This window comes from Ahaetulla prasina, chromosome 2 (assembly GCF_028640845.1).
Source record: "Ahaetulla prasina isolate Xishuangbanna chromosome 2, ASM2864084v1, whole genome shotgun sequence".
NCBI lineage: Eukaryota > Metazoa > Chordata > Lepidosauria > Squamata > Colubridae > Ahaetulla > Ahaetulla prasina.
This window is the reverse complement of record NC_080540.1, coordinates 225,746,877-225,769,339: the sequence shown is the minus strand read 5'-3', so window position 1 is coordinate 225,769,339 and position 22,463 is coordinate 225,746,877. Positions and strand designations below refer to the sequence as shown.

Below are 22,463 nucleotides of genomic sequence, written 5' to 3'. Positions count from 1 at the left end.
ATAGGACCAAGAGGAGCAGGAAGAAGGAGGGTCAGGGTATCCATAGCAATTTTTTCTAAGGAAAAACAATCTAATCCCAGACATTGTACACTGATTTGTTTGTTTGGATGATACATTAATATCCCAAGTAATTTTTAATCTTTGTCCAATAGAAATATTATTTTACATTCATAATATCAGTTTGTTTTTCATATTTCAAAATAATAAACAAAGGAGCCTTCCAGGATGGTAATTGGAATATTCACTTTTGTAAAATTCAAATTACTTAAATACATACATTTGATTACATAAGTTACAACCCTTTTAGTTTTATTACCAAATTTTTATCTCTAGACCTTTACCTCTTTATCAGGGTTCTGAGATTTTTAAAAATTAAGGTTACCCTGAAAACCTCTGTCACGAGGCAATATTTGCTTTAAAAAAAATAGCACATTTTCTTTTATCAAGCTTATTTGATAATATTTAGACTTTTAGACCAGAGGTCCCCAACCCCCAGTCCAGAGGCACTAGTCTCTGGCATGCCAAAAACTGTGTTGCACAAACAACCGAAGCCCCATCCACAGGATGCAGGCAATATGCAAAAGCACGCCTCCTCTGGCTCACAGAAAACCCTTTCTCCATGGTACTGGTCCCTGGTGCCCAAAAGGTTGGGGGCTGCTGGTTTAGACAATTGATTCTACATGCATTTGAACAGACAGCAAAATAAAGTGTAAGTAACTTTAGAAATTTATCCTATGTGGAACAGCCATTGTGAAAGAAAGGAAATAAATGAATACCAGCAAATGACTGATGAAATATGCAGTTTAGGTTGCATGATCTCTGTGACTGTGAACACTAAATAATTATATACAATTGGCATAAAATCTCTGCCTAATTGTGTTAAGTGTCACTTTAAACCCTAACATGACCTTCAAGTCAACATGATTTACTGAATGTTAAAACTGCATTTTCATTTTTGACAGTAATGAGATTATTTTTCAGACAAAGCTTAAGACCTTATCTAACACTGAATATATTACATGGTAAGCAACTGAACATAAGTACTGAAAAAATAAATATACAATTGCTATTTAAATGTCTCTTGCTTAAGATATTAGATATTTATATTCTACGGACTGAAATATTTATGTAAAGGTCAAATAAAACTGCATTCCAAAGGCAACATTTATTAAAGTTTTTATCAAACTGTTCCTACACAAAGGAGGCATCCACACTTAAAAGATATAGAGTACTAATTTATTTGCATTCTGTCATGATGCCAGTGTCACCTGGAACAACATGTCTCAAAATCATTAGTTTCAAAGTATTGTATATGAAAGGTATTTTGAAAGCTTGAAAGCATAAATATATGCCAATAAGCTGTTAAATTACCCATATTTTAAAATAAAAGTTTTGCATATTGGAATTTAAAAGATTTTATAATAGGATTGAACATAATAATATTATGATGATGCTAGATGAGCCAGCTGACAAAAATGTCATTGTGCTATTGCTTATAAGGAGTACTAGTATTCTAGTCTTAGCACCTGTTATTCCAAGTAATAATTTGCATATGATGCAGAAAGAACATAACAGTTCAGCACTTAATTGCTTGAAGAATGTGGCATAATAAGTATTGCCATTTCAGTAACTTCATGCAAACTGTATTCTACTGTTAAGTGTATTAAGGTGGCTGCATCAAGCAGTGAATTCTGGGGCACAACAAAGACACCAAAACTTTTATTTAATTGGTGTCTGATGCAGGGAACCAGAATGACACTGTGAGCTGATCAAAGAAGTTTCTTTATTGCTATTCGCCCATTTATAGGAAGTGCATTCTTCTGGGAACAATCAAATAAGAATCCAAGAATTTTGGAAGGAGGAGGAGGTTTTCAAGTCTCCGTTGCTTCCTCCCCTGCAGGGATCTCAAGCTAGCCAGTCTCTTAACACTTGCCCAATCTAGCTACAGATTCTGCCACAATTAGTCCATTTTATAGATGGATACAGATTCTGCCACAATTAGTCCATTTTATCTTTATTGAGGACAATGCTTTTGGTCTTGGGTATGAAATTAACAGGTGTCAATATGCTGTGCCTTATGTGGTGAAGTTACAGCTTTGCTTGAATCTCAGGTCAGAGGCTAAATAGGCAGATCTGACAGACCATCACTCTATGACAGCTTCAAGAGACATGAGTCTGAATGAGAATGAGTTCAGTTAATGAGGATGTAGATTCTGGAGGGTGCCTAATTGAAGAACATGTTGCAGCTACTATGGGCTAAGCAAGGAGATGATCAGCACATCACCTTGAAAAGAGAAACATAATGTTCTTGCTCAACTTCAAAACATGCCAGCTTCTGAGGTTATATAAAAACAACTTCCAAGTCGTTGCCCTCCAAACCAGGGGTCCCTAACATTTTGGACCTCAGGGACCACCAAGTTCATAATTTTAAATCCTGTGGACCACTAATATGAATCCAGTGCGCTGCTTGCTAAAGCACCTGGACTCCCAATGACGGGCTGGGGTCCTTCAGGCACTGTCCTTCCTCTCTCTTTCTCCAGCCCTCCCCTCTCTCTCCCACTCTTTCTCTCTCATTCTCTCTTTCTCTCTCCCCCCTCTCTCTCCCACTCATTCTCTCATCTCTCTTTCTCTCTCTCTCTCCCCCCTCTTTCTATCTCATTCTTTCTCTCTCTCTCTTTCCGCCTCTCTCCCACTCATTCTCTCTCATTCTCTCATCTCTCTCTCTCCCTCATTCTCTCTCATTCTTTCTCTCTCTCCCCTCTCATTTTCTTTCTTTCTCTCCCCTCTCTCTTCCACTAATTCTCTCTCTCTCCCACTCTCTCTCATTCTCTTTCTCTCCCACTCATTCTCTCTCTCTCTCTCTCTCATCTCTCTTTCTCTCTCCCACTCATTCTCTTTCTCTCTCCCCCTCTCTTTCTCTCTTTCTGTCTCCCCCTCTCTCTCCCACTCATTCTCTCTCTCTCTTCCCCCTCATTCTGATTCTCTCTCTCTGATTCTATTTCATTTTGTCTCTCTCTGATTCTCTGTCTCTCATTCTCTCTCATTCTGATTCTCTCTCATTCTCTCTCTCCCACCTTTCATTTTTACTTTTTAATACAATGGAATGTTAGAAACAAAATTACATAAAGAGCCTTGGGTTTATATTATTTGTCCATTAACAGGATTACCCAAGAACAGAATGGGACTAAATTTGGTGGTGGTGGCAGCAATAAGTCAGAAAAAGGAATACAGAATTTCAATGTAGGATGAAACTAGATGGGACTATAGAGGGGAAAAAAATATGGAGAAAAAAAATAGTCTAATGCTTTCCAACGGCAGTCATTGGGTAGCAAGTTGGAAGACTGCTGACCATCCAATTATGAAGCTCCACATTCCCTTGTGGTTCCAGAGTGGAACTGCTATTAAGGAAAAAATCTGTAAAAATTCTGCATGCTTCCCCTACGTATTGTGTTTTAGCAATAATTAATGATATTTAATGGATGTGGCCCTATTGTCTTCAGTATATCTACTGAGAATGGTCTCTCTGTGTTTGCGTGCGTCCTGGGAGTGATTATCCATGGGATATTAAAAGGTACTTTATAATAACTTCCCATAATACTACTAAAATGTGTGACTCGTGAATTAATGAATAGTGAGGTAAAAATAACTATATCAATAGGCAAGTATTTACTCTGTATACCAACCTAATTCTAAATTAATTACTTAAATTCTTATGGAGTTATAAATTAAGCTACACATATGACAAAACAAAATTATCATGTAGAAGTTTTCATTTTTTTTCTGCCCAAATTATTTAGGTACTAATTTTACTTGGCATTGCATTTAGCTGAATTCACTGTTTTATCCATTCCATGTTAATATGCTGGTGAAATTTCTTCTTATTCTTTGTTAGGCATTTTAGATTTTAGAATTTTATTACTAAAGTGGTTAACACTGAATTTCTATTTTTTTTTTAATTTTAGAAAGGTGTGTAAGAATTTAATATTTTCAAGTATTCAAATTGATACTAAAAGAAAAGGATATTATTCTCTTGTTACCTGAGTCACTTCTTTCTATTCCTCCCATCCTAGGATTCTTCCACCCTCCCCCTTTTCTTTTTCCTACCTTTTTATATTATATTTTAATGATAAAAGGAACTGCTTTGGACAGAATATCTCCTAAAGAGATTTTAAAATCATTTCCTATCCAAACAGGACATTAACTTATTGAAAATATCTTCTGGGAGAAAATGCTGACTTGTTAAGAACTTGCTTTAAATATTCATACTGGCATAAAAATAATGAAGCAATTAATTCTAAAATACTTACGCTGAAATCTTATTCTATCCAACAAGCTTGCTATGTCATTTTTTTAAGGAATTCAGTATTACTTTTTGAAAATATGTCTTATTTCTTTTGGAATTTCGTTAATTTAAGTTTTATATTTATAGACAGAAGTTGTATCTCCTGGGAGTTTATTCCAACCCATTAATATTGTCATGCTAAATTATCAATGTATCAGCCCCTGAGAAACCTGGGGGTCATTACCTCATATTCTTGGGAAAATTTCAGGTTGTCATTTGCCTTCAGTCTTTCAATGTGATCTGCAAGTTCCAAAATAGGTATTGGTGGGTGGCTAGCCATACCTGTTAAAGTAGAAAAAAGATGAAATTGAAAAATAATGAAAGACAAGTACTGATATTCAATTTTTTTTAAAAAAAATATAGCAATTAAAATGGCTAAAAAATGTGTAAATAGTAAAGATGTTTTAAGGTGATAGAAGCAGGCATATAGTTTAGTCACTCAAAGCAAGACATGCTCTGAAGCCAGATTACTAAATAAAAATTTAAAAAATCAAGCAATTTTCCCAAACAACCATTCTCTAGTGTTAGAATGACTATATACATATATATTTATATATATTATAATAATGTAAACATATATATATAAATATATCTTTACACACACATATATTATGCCAAAGCTTAATGGTTAGCTAAGTGCAAAGAATGAGATAGTTAGACCTTATGTTTATTTCTCTTTGAATAATGATTCTTAATGTCATATATAATCCCTTGTCTTGAACTGTGTGAAATGGAAATGGTGTTGGATTTAGGTGAACAGAACATGAATCGAGGGCAAGGAGAAACCAATCAGAGTCCTAAAGAGTTAGAACAGTTGAGACAAAACAACTTATGAGGAAAACTAACTTGAAGAATGTAGGTTACCAGGGTAACCAGAGAAACTTGGTCCTGCAAAAAGAGATTTCAAAAATAAAACGGGAAGAAAAAAAAACCCTCAAGTATAATTATAAAATTGAATGAAATGAAATAAATGAATACTTCTTAAGAAAGTAATTATTGTATTTCAAGAATTGGAGAAGTTGATTAAGACAAAGAATAATCTAATGATTTTTCAAAACACGTTACAAAAATTTAGGACATTCACATGCAACTATGGATAGTCAAAGTAAACATGCATTGCAGCTTATAGACAACAGTCAATAAAGACAAGATTGTATATCAGACATTTAAAGCTTCAAAAATGTTTCCACTAGTAGCAGATTGTAGTGGCAGGGGTTGTACAGAATCAGTTTTGTGAAACACAAACATGCAGTTCACCCTACTTTCTCCGAGAAAAGATAAAAATCTCAACCCCGTCCCTTTATCAACCCCCAGAGATTACCTACAATCTACTTCAGGTGTAAACATCTTTGTCTACAGATGGAAAAACAGTGAACATTGAAAAGGGTCAGGGAAGGAATGGAGTGGGATGAGATGGGATAGAAAAGCAACAGGGTAAATTGGAGACAAGGTAAAGGGGCAAAATGGGGTCAACTAGCATGATCTGGCAAGCTAAAGATTTTAGCAAATTCACAAGTATTTGCTCAAATGAGTCTATTTTTTTCAACTGCTCATGGTGGATGAGTTTCTACCGATTCAATGTATTTCCCGTATTGTAAGCTTGCCTAGAATAGCTTGTTGTAAGGAGACATAAAATTGGCTAGAGTTTTAAACTAGCAAACCCCAGATGTACGGACATTATGTGTAAACAAAAGAAAGATGGCAACTGGAAGGAGGAGTGGGGGGCTCAAGCTGGAAGCCATATTTTCCACAGGTCAAGCTGTTTCATCACTGCAATTTTGAAAGATGTATTCTACAAAAGATAGTTTGCATGATGCTACACAGCTTTATGTGTCATGATCAGGAAATGATAATATAAAGATATAAATTACATTTGCTATGTCCTTACTAGGGTTATAGAACTCCTGGCTTAATGAAGGAAGGGTCATCACCAGCATGTCATTTAAATCCTGCTGGTGGCATTGAAGATGGCACTACGGAAGATAATACGATGTGGCAGAACTAATTAGATACATAACAATTCTTTTGATTATTTGGTAAGAGTACGAAGTGCCCACACATTGTGGAAACTACTTTCAGAAAGAAAAATGATGTTTTTATTAATTTGGGAGATGTTTTAGTATCTCTCATATCTTCATATGGAATATTTAATCTGGGTGATTTGTTTTAGAAATAACCAACACATTTTTTAATCCAGATCGAGCATCCCAGTGATACAATATAGAAAGAAAGAAAGAAAGAAAAAGACACAAGAAAATGCTAGGCTTATTCAGAAATGGAAGTTGAATAATGGAACATCTAAAACAGTGAACAGAGAAAATAATAGACAAAGATGTTTAGACCTTTTCGAGCGAATCGTGGGAGAGAGTTATTATCATATAAGGATTGAGTGGTAGTTTGGCTAGAGAGGGAGGACACAGAGCCAATCAGGGAGGCGTAGGGGACTGAATTACTGCTCAAAGCTGTAAAAAGTAAAGCCAATTGGAAATGGGAAAGAAATTAGTAACAGCAGTACACCATCATATTAAGTCAGTTTTTAAAGAGACCAAGGTACTATTCTGCATGCACAATACAATGTGGACATTCAGAACTGAGAAAGAGACAGAAAGGTCAGACTAGACTAATTTGTTCATATATAGAACCAAACAGCTGTATTAGTGGATCATATTATAGCAGAACTGGATCTCAATACTCAATTTTATATTATTGAAAACAGAGATATCATTGATATGAAATAATAGATAAATTATAAACAATAAGCCTCAAATGAAGGCTTATACAAAAATAACATAATCTTCAATGGTGCTCACTCTTTAGTAGAGATAAGTCATCCAAGATATTAAAACCATGTCCCATGATTTTAACTGTTTTTATTGTATCCATATTGAAACATCTCAGACAAGAATTCCTTCTGTATTTTGCTATTTATATGAACATTATCCTTCTACAGGGAAGCATTTGATTCTTATCAAAATGTGGTACATAATTTGTTTGCTTGTTTAAGCAAAAGGGATAAGTTTATTTAAGAAGAAAATTAAACCACTTCTAAAATCAATCATCTACTACTACTACTACTACTACTACTACTACTACTATTATTATTATTATTATTATTATTATTATTATTATTATTATTATTATTATTATTATTATTATTATTATTTACATAAAATAATGCCTTTTCTTGAATTTCACAATAATCTCATCAAAGGAAATACAGTATGTAGAAAAGTAGTACAAGTGTGTGTGGTTTTCTTTCTTTCTTTTCTTTAATTTCTACCTTTTATTTCACACCCACTGTTTATTTATCATTTACTGTATATATTCTAAAGCATACTGCATACAGATGAGTATAATTTATAGCTATTTAGCTTTAAAATGAATTTGCTTTTTTGCTATACAACTGCAACTAAAGGCCAAGTAATGGTCAAGAAACTTCAACTGGTAATGGGCTTCTGCATTCAAGAGTCCATTTTAATTTAAATACTGTAAAATACAGATGGCTTGATGTTATGAATCTGGAAAGCATCCACAGTTGATGCATATTTGCATGACAATGTATCCTAAGAGCATTTTTATTAACAAATATGGGTGGAACAGCATATGCCAATGTTTTCTTCCCTCCATACTGCCCCATTATATTAAAAGAGACATGGGAAAATATAAATCAAACCACACAGAAATGGAAATTATGTAGCCCTGGTGCAAGCCACACAATAGCAAAAACATGCATGTAACAGATTTCATTGTCAAGCATCCCATTTGCCCAGATGTATTAGAGATACAGTATTCTTCAGTTACCAGCTACATTTATTCTCCGATGGTACATGCTTCTGAAGAAAGTGATAATTTTATAATGCACATAAAGAAGCTATGATATATGCAAACAAAAGCACATGGGCAGTAGCAGCATTCTTATCATTCATCTCAAGGATTAAAAATGTTAAATATTCACATTTGCTCAGCTTCCCATGGGGAACAAAAGTAAGAAAGCAAATACACCTTAAGAACAGGTTCACTGAAGATGGGTTTAATGGATATATATATTGTCTCTTGGGATTAAGCACCTTACTGATTATTTTCAGAAAACATCCTCATGAGGTTGTCTTAAATTCTTTCCCAGCCTATTATAAACTACTCCACCTTTAACCTTACCACCTAATGCTTTATGAACAATCAGAGATGCTTGCTATATAACACAGATTCTGATACAATCAAAGTTAGGTTCTGGCCACCTTTTATTGGCCACTTTTGGCTGCTGCAAGGATGCTCCCTTTCATTCAGGTTGCTGGGGAACTCCCTTAATGGCTACTTTAGTTTTGAGAGCAAAAACAATGTGAGGATATCTGGTTCCATATAGGTAACTGCCTGCATAATACCTGACCAGTGTTTTGCAACACATAGGTCAAACGTTATCAAGACTGCTTATATACATGTGTCATCTCTCTTAAGTTTTGGCATGAGCTTAAATGGACTCCAGAGGATGGAGGAATGTTGTCCATGGGGTCGCGATGGGCTGGACATGACTTCGCAACTAACAACAACAACAACAACAACAAAAGGTCCCCATGGCATTGATGTCTCCTTCTGGCTTCATTCAGCACCGCTCTTTTGACAGGATGTTTTTTATTTTTATTTTTACAATAAAGAGAAACAAGTAGAGTAACATCATGGACAGATTAAGACTTTATATTTATCACCCTCAAGAGGATGGACATGTCCAAAAATAGACATGTATCTGTTTCTGCTAGTTCTCCAACAGCATGGAGTGATTTGTAGAATGGGAGAAATCTGCCATATGTGCCCCATTTTATATCTGCTTGTTACACAAGTGACTTTGCATATGGACACGACTGGAAGAAACAAAGAAAGGTAACAGAAATGCTACAGTTATTACATCTGATCAAGGTTGTGATCAAGGTTTTGTTTTAAGAAATACAAGACGAAAGTGGCAAGAAATTCCCTTCCCTTGACAAAGCTTACATTTGAATTCGGCTTTTTGTATGCATGTAGTCTAGGCAGGAAAAGGCATATAGTCTAGGCATCAAGAGATGAATGGATCAATATGTACAATCTCAATCCTACTTTTCATGGATTCATTTGATATAGATTTAATATTAAGAAGAAGAAGTTTATTAATAACTTAAAATTGTAGGAATGAGATTTTCTTTTGGCTCTTTTTTGATTTTTGATTTTTTAAAAATTAAATTACAGTTGTGCTGCTGCAAATATAAACAATATTAAAACGATCTGGTTACTTCTACCAGTAACTTTTTCAATGTTTCTTTTTGTATCTTTTTCCTGTGATTTCCAATTATAATGGATCCAAACTCCTTGTTGGATGGGGTTTTCCCTGCCGCCTTGAAAGAGGCGGTGGTGAGACCCCTCCTTAAGAAGCCCTCTTTGGACCCAGCTATTTTGGGTAATTATCGTCCAGTCTCCAACCTTCGTTTTGTTGCGAAGGTTGTAGAGAGTGCCGTGGCGCGACAGCTGCCCCAACACCTGGATGAAGATGTCTATCTAGACCCGTTCCAGTCCGGCTTCCGACCCGGATACAGCACGGAGACAGCTTTGGTCGCATTGGTGGATGATCTCTGGAGGGCCAGGGACAGGGGATGTTCCTCTGCCCTGGTCCTATTAGACCTCTCAGCGGCGTTCGATACCATCGACCATGGTACCCTGCTGCGCCGGTTGGGGGGATTGGGAGTGGGAGGCACCGTATATCGGTGGTCCTCCTCCTATCTCTCCGACCGGCCGCAGACGGTGTTGACAGGGGGGCAGAGGTCGACCGCGAGGGGCCTCACTTGTGGGGTCCCGCAGGGGTCGATTCTCTCGCCCCTGCTGTTCAACATCTATATGAAGCCGTTGGGTGAGATCATCAGTGGTTTCGGGGTGAGATACCAGCAGTACGCTGATGACACCCAGCTGTACTTTTCCACCCCGGACCACCCCAATGAAGTTGTTGAAGTGCTGTCCCAGTGTTTGGAGGCTGTACGGGTCTGGATGGGGAGAAACAGGCTCAAGCTTAATCCCTCCAAGACGGAGTGGCTGTGGATGCCGGCACCCCAATACAGTCAGCTGCACCCGCGGCTGGCTGTTGGAGGCGAGTCACTGGCCCCAAAGGATAGGGTGCGCAACTTGGGTGTCCTCCTGGACGATCGGCTGTCGTTTGAAGATCATTTGACGGCCGTCTCCAGGAGGGCCTTCCACCAGGTTCGCCTGGTTCGGCAGTTGCGCCCCTTCCTTGATCGGGATGCCTTATGCACAGTCACTCATGCGCTCGTTACCTCTCGCTTGGATTACTGTAATGCTCTCTACATGGGGCTCCCCTTGAAGTGCGCTCGGAGGCTTCAGTTAGTCCAGAATGCAGCTGCGTGGGTTATAGAGGGAGCTACGCGTAGCTCCCATGTAACACCGCTCCTGCGCAGCCTGCACTGGCTGCCTGTGGCCTTCCGGGTGCACTTTAAGGTGTTGGTTATGACCTTTAAAGCGCTCCATGGCTTAGGACCTGGGTACTTACGGGACCGCCTGCTGTTACCACACGCCTCCCACAGACCCGTACGCTCCCATAGAGAGGGACTTCTCAGGGTGCCGTCCGCCAAACAATGTCGGCTGGCGGCCCCCAGGGGAAGGGCCTTCTCTGTGGGGGCCCCCACACTCTGGAACGAGCTTCCCCCGGGTTTACGCCAAATACCTGACCTTCGGACATTTCGTCGCGAACTCAAGACCCATCTTTTTATCTGCGCGGGGCTGGCTTAAATTGGGATTTTAATGATAAATTTATTAATTTTAAACGGGGTTTTAGTATGGTAAATTTTAATCATTGGGCTAATTTAAATAAGTTTTTTAAATTGTATTTTAAACTTGTATATTATATTGTCGGTTTTATTATGCCTGTACACCGCCCTGAGTCCTTCGGGAGAAGGGCGGTATAAAAATTAAATAAAATAAATAAATAAATATAATCTGTAATGGGTGTAACCTCCAATAATGAAAAAGCTGCAGTTCATGGTATGTTCCAAAATTTAGTGAAGGTTCCTCTCAAGGAAGAGATTGAGAAAGTCATTTGAAAATTCTCTTTCCTGTAGTCATAAATACTACATCAAATTGCAAAAGAGATAATGAGATTTTGGATATCTATCCCTGCAGTATGGTCTCAACCATATCTTCTGTGAATACAAAACTGAATCCAGCTTAGAAATTTTTGAATAGACACAACTCAATTGGCTTGCCATGTGCCCTTTTACTAAGATATTAATTCTATTCAGACATCTGAAACCAGTATAAACCAACATCTGGTTACTTCTGAAAAGTTTGAAGTAGTAGTATATATATTGGACATTGTCCCTACTCATATGGACAGAGAGGCCTTTACATTTATCATGCTAACTGTGACAAAGAAGAACAAAGGGCGAATTTGCTGACTGCATTCTCCTTTTATCTTTTCATATGTTGATTAAGTGAATTTCTTAATGTCTGAAAAGCAATTTTCAATTCATTTTGTTAAAAATACAGGTACTATATGGAGGAACACTGTGGAGAAGGCATTGTGTTGATTGAAAACATTTGTACATTGAAAACATTTGTACATTACTTCCCATTAAAAAGTCTCAAAGTGCTCAATTTTAAAAATCTCAAAACTGTGTTGAATTTCCTGCCATATTGAAATTTATTATAGAGACATGAGTAAGATTAGAAAACTATGAAACACTCATTAAATTCAAAGCGGCAATAATTCTAACTGTCAATGATAGTTCTTCAGTTGTTGCAATGTTGTTCAATAAATAATTTGTTGAAACTTTTGGGTTTTACTTTCCTTTTACCTTAACCCTTTTCATTCATCATGTCTTCATTGTTCTTTCTGTATTCTTATATCAAAGTAAAATATGTCAAGGAGTCAAACTAAATTTGAGAAACTGAGAAGAGAGATTGTTCTCATTCTCACAAAATGTATTTTAGGTTAAACTCAGGATTGTCATTGTGCATAAAATAAAGTACACTCTGGATGATTTAATCCAGAGTACATACTGCTTATAGCATTACTGAGCTGCATGGGTCAGGCAGCTGATCTCAAACTCTCTTTTGTAAGTAAGTATTGTTTGCTTTACTTAATGTAAACATAAAAGCCATGCCCGTAGGATTTGATCTACGATGATAGTTTACATACAGGCAAATAATGGAGTGATAAGCATGCATGAGTAAATGGATTTCTAACCGAGAACTGGGCATAAGAGAAGCAAATAGGCTTTAACAGTATGTATATCTAATATATATTCATATAGCATTTATCCAAGGCTAATAATTCAATACAGAAAGCATAATTTACTTAATACAGAAAGTTACTGTATTTCTTCTATACAGCATGAAAGCTGCAATGCTGGTATAACATACAGGTAGTCCTCGACTTATGACCACAATTGAACCCAAAATTTCTGTTGTTAAGTGAAACATTTGTTAAATAAATTTTGGCCCATTTTACAACCTTTATTGCAAAAGTTGTTAAATGAATAACTGCAGTTGTTAAGTTAGTGACACTACTGTTAAGTGAATCTGGCTTTCCCCTTGATTTTGTTTATCAGAAGGTCACAGGATACTGCAACCGTCATAACTATAACCAATTGCCAAGAGTCTGACTTTTGACCATGGGGATCCTGCAATAGTCGTAAGTGTGAAAAAATGATTGTAAGTCACTTTTTTCAATGCCGTTGTAACTTTGAACAGTCACTAAATGAATTGTTTTAAGTCAAGAACTATCTGTAGTTATTTCTTAACTAACCACTTTCTTTTTCTCTTGAGCCTTTTAATAGTTTTTCCTATTACCTTTGCCTTTTTTTCTTCGTTCTGGTGTTGTACATTTTTAAAGAATTTTAAATCCTCATCAAGATGAGATTCTAATTAAGACAGTACATGGAATATTTGAGGGAGGAAGGATATGATTATCTTGAATTTATGAACAGCATTAAATATCCCACTAGTCTATCTCATAACTATGGACTTCTAAAAATAACATTAATTAAAGACAAAATATGATTAATTTGGTACATCTCACTAGCACAAACCCAACAGGAAAGGAGCACAGTTTGAAGTAGAATTTCTTTAAAACTCAGTCTTCAATAATCAACAGAAGCAACATAATCAAAAGTAATTTTTTTCATGCAGTATTTACTTCTATGAAATTATGAAACACCAAAATCATTTATGGTGATATGTTGTTTAAATAATTAAAATAGAATATTTGCAAATTACCTGGAGTTTGAAAATTTAGGCGTCTTAGCTCTACTGGATCTGTAGGATGATGTGAAGGAATTTCTTTACTGTTGGGAATACTGTTCTTTCTAGAGTCTGTGTCGGCCCTTTTCCTGCATAGAGAAAGTGAATACAATCATTAAGACTATTAATCAAGAATTTGCTTATTATTGATATCACTGCCCTCTCTTGCCAAAGCAACAGTAGCAACCCATAATTATGTACTTTCTGATATATTGTTTTTGGTATACACTTAGGATTTTAAAACATCAACACAGAAACCAAGTTCTGTAGAATCAATGAAAACGACACAATTATGTTAATAGAATAATCTGTTATGAAACATGTTGCATGTGTTTAATTTTTTTTGGTAAATGTAGAACAATCAAAAGATAATTAAATATGCCTGAATACTGATAAAATTAAGAACAATCAGAGTATCATTAAATGTTACAAATGCATTGATTTCAATAACATTTCTACATGTTTAATCTCTGTTGAAATCCCAAAATTTATAGAACCTTAAATTTAGGGCTTTTCTAAAACTATTTGAGGAAAAGAATTTTGGTTCATGTTCAAACTCTTGGCTATTGCCTAACTCCTCTGCAGCTCCACTTTCTGAATTGTACCATTTTATTTAAGATGATGCAAGCTGATTTTATGCTAGCATTAGCAATACTCCCAAAGGTGAATATGTAAGATTGAACAGCTTTTTTTTTACAAGCTCTATGAATCTCTATGCTGAGTGTTATTTTATGACATCTTGATTTTTTTTATACCATATTTACCTGATAATGAGATAAATGTTTTCTTTCAAAAATTACTTGTAAATTGGGGTCACCTTTTTTTCCGATGATGTGGTTGAAAAAGTGAATTAATATGAAGTTGAAATGTCTTCTGATGTTGTTACTGGGAAATACCTTTGTGTATATGATTAGCTATGCCCAAGGTTAGGGAGGAAACCCTAACCTTGTTTGGTCTCTGGTGAATTTCAATACTAAACATACCTTCTTTCCCTGTCTACCTGTTTAAACTCCATGTAATTTTGTTTTCTTATTTCTCTTTGTTTCCCTGCATCTACCTTTCTTCTTGTTCTATTTTGCTGTTTCGAGTGGAAGGAGGGAAGCAAGAGTGGGTGCATTTACCTGTGTTTTGGTGCATGAATATGTGTTTACATATGTGCATGTCAAAGGATAGATGATATAGTAGAATACAACAATTAATTTTATAAATGGGATAGCTTATTTTACAGGGCATTAATTTTAGTCAGTAGCTTTGAATTCAATCCCTGTAAGTTTGTTTAGCCTTCTCTTTTGTTATTTTTAAGTGTAGCTTTGAGCAGGCTTTCAAACAAATATATGAATATGTGTAAACATGTGCTAAAGGGTTGAATACACACATTTACCAGAGCATATTAGGTTCAGGACCAGTTTAAAGTTTAATCTTTAATCCACAAACTGGGTATCTGGACAGTGAGCAGGATTTTTAAAAACTTTTTTTTTAGTTTAGCCTTCATTGTTTTTTATATGTTTCATCTTCCTTTGGGTTAAAATATATCTTAAACTTCAGGTCTGCCCCCTTTTCCAAACAGTACATCTGTTTGGATTCCTTTAGATTGACAAATATTCTGTTTGGAAACTCAAACAAGCTATTTTTAAACTGTTTTCTCATTTTCCCTTTTCAGAGAAAATGGAAAGCAAGTTTTTTTAAAAATTTATCTCACCTGTCAGGTTTACTGCTCCATTATTAAGCGGCAGAAAAAAGAGAGAAAAAAGTTGAATGTTAGTTGGCCAATGGCAAAGTAAGTTACTGTGACAGAAAATGCTCTTTCACAATTAGGGTACAGATTTAGTAGTCCCTGACACCTTACTGAATTTGATGTAAACATTCTCTACTCGTAGGAAAAAGAATCTCTTCTGAGTAAAGAAACCGAAGTAATAATCTACCATATTTCTCCTCTTGTCTCGCTTTGCCCTCTTATAAGAAACAAATAAAGCCATCTTCTTTTTTCCCCGTAAGACTATATTGTTTTCCCTAGTAGAAAGCATGATTTTTTTCACCCAGCCAGTTCTCAAACACGGAACAAATTTATATAGCCACACATGGTAATGTCAAAAAACAAACAAACAGCATGATGATAACAGTGTCAACTGGCAAGCGACGAAACTAAAATAAGGCACCTGAAAGCATAAATTGCAAAATCTACTCCTTGATTCCAAGAAAAAAAAATTACACTGACAATGAGATTGCATTCTTTCCTGAGAAATTATTGCTCTTGTATGGATTTTTTTACGGAAATCTAGAAGGAGACGTCTGGCCTGGATGATACCATCATCTGTTAAGAATGAAATACTGATTTTATTCAATGTCTAAAAAGAATCCTTTATGTAAGGAAGCTTCTTTTTTAATCTAAAAATATTTTCAACACAATTAACACAGCCTGCCCTTCTCTATACACTATTTTGTAAACTTACCTTTTATAAAGTAGAATAGCTATAACAATACAGATGATAAATACAACTGCAAGGACTGGTCCTACAACCCAGATCAAACCCTCTTCCTCTTCTGTAATTGGCTGGGGATTAAGATCCACTGATACAACTGTTTCAGAATATGGGCTGGTTGCATACATGGTCTGGATGGGAGAAAAATCTGACTTAATAACATAGTGGGGAATGTAAGACATTCTATTGCATATATATTTAGAACTAGCCACGACGAACTTTGTTGCCTTCTCGCAGTTAAAGATATAGCTTGGCAAGACTCTTCAAACAAAAGTAGAAGCGAGATTCCTGAGATGATTATTCTCAAACGTAAGTATAATTGTAAAAGAATATTAAAGTAAGAAGACTTTTTGCAATTAACAATATACTTGGGAAAACAACTACAATAAGCCTTTAACTAAAATGAATTAAATTCAACAAAGCCAACCTAGTAAATACATGTGACAGGTTAACAACCAATTTGAAAAAGAAAACCATGTAACTTGCAAATTGAAATGTTAATATTGGCTGCTCTTCTTTCCCAAAAGCCTGTTTCCCTTCTTTTTTTATTTTTTAAAAATATATTAAAGTTAAAATAATTCAAGCATATAACAAACGTATGAAACAGATAAATTGCACAACAGTACAATTAGTTACTTAAATCAGTTCAGGAATACTACTTTTTCTTATAATATTTTTTAATTCTGGAACATTTCACTGCTGGTCAGTGGCAAAATACTGTAATTAAAGAAGTTAGCTTTGCATTTCTTCATTAGTTCCTGTTTCCCAAAAATGTTTCATAAAGAACAACATTGTCCGGACAATAAGTTTTGAGACAAGAAAGAGGAAAGATTAGATGTAACATTCATGCCTCAGTAATTATCAGATATTTCAAGAAGCAAAGCAGAAAATAAGGAGACCAACTGTTTACTCTGAGAAATGGAAATACTTAAGAGTTATACCTTAACTCTTTCTATGCCAGTCTATGCCTTTACTTTCTATGCCAGTGTTTAATATATGTCATATTCAGTCATTACTCTTTCAATTTGGGAACAAACTGTATATATACATGTGAATGACATACCATATAACTAAAACAAACACAGATATCATAGTTTGATGATGCCATATTAATATGAGAAGGTAAATAGAGGCAGATGCAGCTTGTAGAGTTCTGCACACTTGCTGCTTCATTGTGTGTTGACCTAAGGGCCTCTGGTGGCTCAGCAGACTAAGTCTGTCTGTTATTAACACAGCTGCTTGCAATTACTGCAAGTTCAAGTCCCACCAGGCCCAAGGTTGACTCAGCCTTCCATCTTTTATAAGGTAGGTAAAATGAGGACCCAGATTGTTGGGGGCAATAAAAGTTGACTTTGTATATAATATACAAATGGATGAAGGCTATTGCTTAACACAGCGTAAACCGCCCTGAGTCTTCAGAGAAGGGCGGGATATAAATGCAAATAAAAAAAAAAGTGGTGAGATTAGCTCCAATTCTTATGGCTTTTTGGAAAGCTCTGAAAATGTGGGATTTTTTTCAATAGGCCTAGGAATCCCCAAAATGTACATTGGTTGCACTAGGTATGGTATCTTAATTAACTCCAATCTTGGTTTTACCTGCATGATATTTAATTGTTTTACGTGTTCATATTTGATTTTAATGGTGGGTTTAAGATTCCCCTTGTATAAAATGGGTGACCATCTAAATTAGGAAAAATAAATAAATAAATCCAGATTCTTTAAAATGCAGATAGAAAATATCCTTATAACATCCAAAACATGTAAACATTTTTTTTAGCACGTAAGAACATGGCCAAAGCATGAGCTCTGTGGCGATAAGATACAGTCTTTCAATTCTACATTTAAGGGTGGGGTGGGGTGGGGAATCAAACGTGCAGCCAACTTACTGATTCTGAGTGTTCCATCACAGCTAAAATAAAGACAACATATTCTTGGCCGTTTTGGAGCTGCTTGTTCTCAAAACCACCATACTGCTTCTTATCCCCCAGGGTGAACTCAGTAGGAAGAACTTCAAAGTGTGCTGCAATATATGGCTTTAAGTCTGCTTCTCTCCCCAAACGAATGCTTCTGCGTTTTCGTGCTATCTCTTTCAGTAGCTTTAGGGTACAAAAGAAAAAAAAGAGAGAAGCAAAAAATGGAAAGATAACTGTAAATAAAAGTAAACTAACACCACAGGATGGTAAAAAAAATATTAATATAGTTTTAAGAACTATGGGTTTTGTAAACCATAATCTGAGTTATAATTCTGCTGTAACCCTATGCACATTTACCTAGGACCTGTTTTGATTCTTATCTGGTTTGGCTCTTTAAGAAGGCATGATATTCATTTAGATTTCTATTTTATGCTTACTGCATTCAATAGGATAGTTTTAAAGGAAACATTAATATAGAAATCTAAATGAATATCATGCCTTCTTAAAGAGACATACCAGATAAGAATCAAAACAGGTTTTAATACTGAACATTATGATCCCTTCTAGTAACAAACTATTAAGCAGTTTTTCATAAAAGCTGCGTGAGTGATATTTGATGAATATGTGATTTAATTCTCTTAAATAAGAGACCACACAGCATTATACTTATTATTATTATTATTATTATTATTATTTATTCGATTTTTATACCGCCCTTCTCCCGAAGGACTCAGGGCGGTGTACAGCCAAAAGTAAAAACAGACGATACAATATACAATTTAAAATACAAATTAAAAAACTTATTTTATAATTGGCCTAAAAAACTTTAAAATATATAAAACTAAAACCCCATTAAAATTAATATTAAAAAATTTAAAATTGATAAAATTTAAGCCAGCCCCGCGCGAATGAAAAGATGTGTCTTCAGTTCGCGGTGGAAGGTCCGAAGGTCAGGTATTTGGCGTAAACCCGGGGGGAAGCTCGTTCCAGAGTGTGGGAGCCCCCACAGAGAAGGACCTTCCCCTGGGGGCCGCCAGCTTGGCGGACGGCACCCTGAGAAGTCCCTCTCTGTGAGAGCGTACGGGTCGGTGGGAGGCATGCGGTAACAGCAGGCGGTCCCGTAAGTACCCAGGCCCTAAGCCATGGAGCGCTTTGAAGGTAGTAACCAAAACCTTAAAGTGCACTCGAAAGGCCACAGGTAGCCAGTGCAGTCTGCGCAGGAGCGGTGTTACGTGGGAGCTACGCGTAGCTCCCTCTATAACCCGCGCAGCTGCATTCTGGACTAACTGAAGCCTCCGAGTGCACCTCAAGGGGAGCCCCATGTAGAGAGCATTACAATAATCCAAGCGAGAGGTAACGAGTGCATGAGTGACTGTGCACAAGGCATCCCGATCAAGGAAGGGGCGCAACTGCCAAACCAGGCGAACCTGGTGGAAGGCCCTCCTGGAGACGGCCGTCAAATGATCTTCAAACGACAGCCGTTCATCCAGGAGGACACCTAGGTTGCGCACCCTATCCTTTGGGGCCAATAACTCGCCTCCAACAGTCAGCCTTATGTGTGACTTATAAATGTGACTTATGACCAGTCATACTGTACTCCTTTCATCATATTAATGGTTCTTAGTAACAGAATTGGGGCAAAATATTAATAAAACATTATTCTGTCCATTCTAGCATTAATTCATTGTGAATTTTCTGAGCGGTAGTAAACCATAGTTAAAACAGCACTGGCAAAACAACCCCAAATTTATCACAGGGGAGAAATGAAGATTGACAAACAGCAGTGGTAGAGCATTGCCTCTGGAAGCAGATGTTGCTCTGTTTATTTAATAAAGTACCGTATCTTTCATTTTAATAAAGTCTCTTTTAACAGCACGGAATAAGCTAAAATATTAGTATGGCTGAGAATATAGAAAAAGGATGGGATTGTTGCAGAACCAAAATATCTCAATCTCTAGTTTTGCCAAATAATCATTACAGGTAGTTCTCGACTTACAACAGTTCATTTAGTGACCATTCAAAATTATAATGGCACTGAAAAATGTGACTTATGACCATTTTTTCATAGTTATGACCTTTGCAGAATTCCCATGATTATGTGCTCAACATTTGGATGCTTGGCGGCTGATTCATATTTTGACGGTCACAATGTCTCAGGGTTATGTGATCACCTTTTGCGACCTACTGACAAGCCAGTTTCACTTAACAACCAGGTGACTAACTTTATCAACTGCAGTGATTCACTTAGCAACTGTGGCAAGAAAAGTCATAAAGTGGGTAAATGTCTCACTTAACAACATAAATGTTGGGCTCAATTGTGGTTGTAAGTTGAGGACTACCTGTACACTATTCTTATAACTTTCTGAGTTCAGAAAGTGAAACTTGGCTCCGAGCACAGATTGCTGACTAAAAACTATATATTGTTTTCAAGCAGTTAATGTTTTTTTAACAACAAACAGACAAATATAATACATAAATATATTACACTGTTGTTTTTTAGGATATTAACTGCTTAAAATAAAAAGTAGATATAATCAAAATAGCCTCTTAAACTGCCAACTGCTTGCTTCAACACAAAGCACAACATTTAAAGTCACTAATTGATAGGATAGTCTGTTGAGACCCACCAATAAGCTATCTTCCTTCCTTCAAGTAAGGGCTGCCACATTTATAGCTAAAGCCATTTAGTTGAGCGCTTCCTATCCTATTGGGATCAATTGCCAAGTCTTACTTAATTTCATTGAATATTTTTTATAGTCCAATACATTGTATTATTTTACCTTATGTTATATGATCAATAATATAAATACAAACAAACCCAAAATGTTTGGATCTTAAACACAAAATAAGCAAATAACCAAATGAGCAGCATAAACAATAAAACCGATTATACTGCAAGGCTTCAGAAATGAAAGAACAGGGGCCTTTTGAGATCTAGGAATACAAACAGAGCAACAGTCTGCAATACTTTAAAGCATTTCCATCAGAAGTTACTGATCCAGTCTCTTTATAAATACATTATTCCTAAAGCTCTCCTAAAGTAGTCCTGCCACTTCTGATTTTTCCATTTCAATCTTACATCACAATTCTAAAGGCAACTTCTGGAAAGCAAAGACCGCTGATTTTAGCAGGCTTCCAATAAGCTGAAGCTAGCAGGATAATTTGCTGTTTTGTTTCAAATGAAACTTAGGCCTAACTGATATGGCTTGCCGAATGAAATGTCAAATATTAAGTCAACAACAGGCTGTTTTACTACTAAGTATAATTTTGTCTTATGCTAATATTTCCAATTTGTCGGTTAAGACGTTGTGAGTGTTGTAACCTTGACAAGGTTACAGTGGGAAACTTGGAGAAGGTTGCTTTTGATGTAGAAGACTGAGATTCCAGATTAAAGCTATGGCAAAATTTTCGTAAGACCTTGGGAAACCATGTATAAACATAACTTAAACTAATAGTTTGCAAAATGCCTTTTGCACCACAGATAGTCCTCACTTAACAACCAGGTGTTTAGCAACCATTTAAAATTATGAGAGACTCACCAAAATCTACTTATGACCTGGTTCCAAAGTTTTGACAGCTGCCACTCTCTGTGGTCATATGACCACATTCTGAGTGCTTAGAAACCGGCAGAACTTTTTGGCTGGTTGCAGCGTTCTGCAGTCAAGTAACTGCGATTTATGGTGGGGTTTTTTGTCAGTTTTCAGCCACAGTTTTAAGAAAAGGCTCAGTTTCAGAAACTAAAGCAGGTATACAAATGTTGATAAATGTCAGTATTATAATCTCCTCCTCTAGCATGGAGGCAATTAAAATTTCTCCTGGTTTCCTATTTTACCTGCTAGTTTAATTTCACTGTCTTACTACAATACATAAATTGAAAATTTGTCCAAAAAGGCACAAAATTTTGAATACATTTTCATAAATCCAGTAGTTTTCCTAGAACAATCACTCTTTGATTAGTAATGTATGCCAAATGGTTCCAAGCCCTGTATTGAGGGGTATCTGTACAATTTAATGCAAATATAAGTAATTATATCTCTACTGGTTGACTGTTTTTATTTATAGAAACCTGGCCCTTGTGGATTCAGGGAGGTAGAAATTCTCTTCTCTGTCCTTATATGTTCCCCCAAGACATACTCTGATCATCTCAATCAGAAAAGCTATCTTTTCTTTTATGTACACTGAGAGCATATGCACCAGGACAAATTCCTTGTATGTCCAATCACACTTGGCCAATAAAAAATCCTATCCTATCCTATCCTATCCTATCCTATCCTATCCTATCCTATCCTATCCTATCCTATCTTATTCTTTTCTATTTTAAAAAATACAAAGACCATATAGATAAATTTTATGTTTATTATTTTTTAAGGAATGCTAATCCCATTCTCTCATATCAGGCGTTCAAACATTTACTGCGCAAAACTTTAATTAGATATATTATTAGTATTATTTTTTCCC

At 36.0% G+C, this 22,463-nt stretch overlaps 1 protein-coding gene across 3 annotated transcripts in view; it reads right to left on the bottom strand.

Annotated features, from left to right (window-relative positions):
- The window catches only part of PTPRD (protein tyrosine phosphatase receptor type D), a 1,472,813-nt gene that overhangs the window by 107,263 nt on the left and 1,343,087 nt on the right, over positions 1–22,463 (bottom strand). For all 3 annotated transcript variants that reach the window (XM_058166456.1, XM_058166457.1, XM_058166458.1), the window contains 4 exons: positions 17,979–18,188; positions 16,063–16,223; positions 13,589–13,701; positions 4,527–4,624 (listed from right to left, as the gene is read on the bottom strand). In XM_058166456.1, coding sequence (XP_058022439.1) covers positions 4,527–4,624; positions 13,589–13,701; positions 16,063–16,223; positions 17,979–18,188 — 582 coding nt within the window. The remainder of the gene's footprint in view (positions 1–4,526; positions 4,625–13,588; positions 13,702–16,062; positions 16,224–17,978; positions 18,189–22,463) is intronic.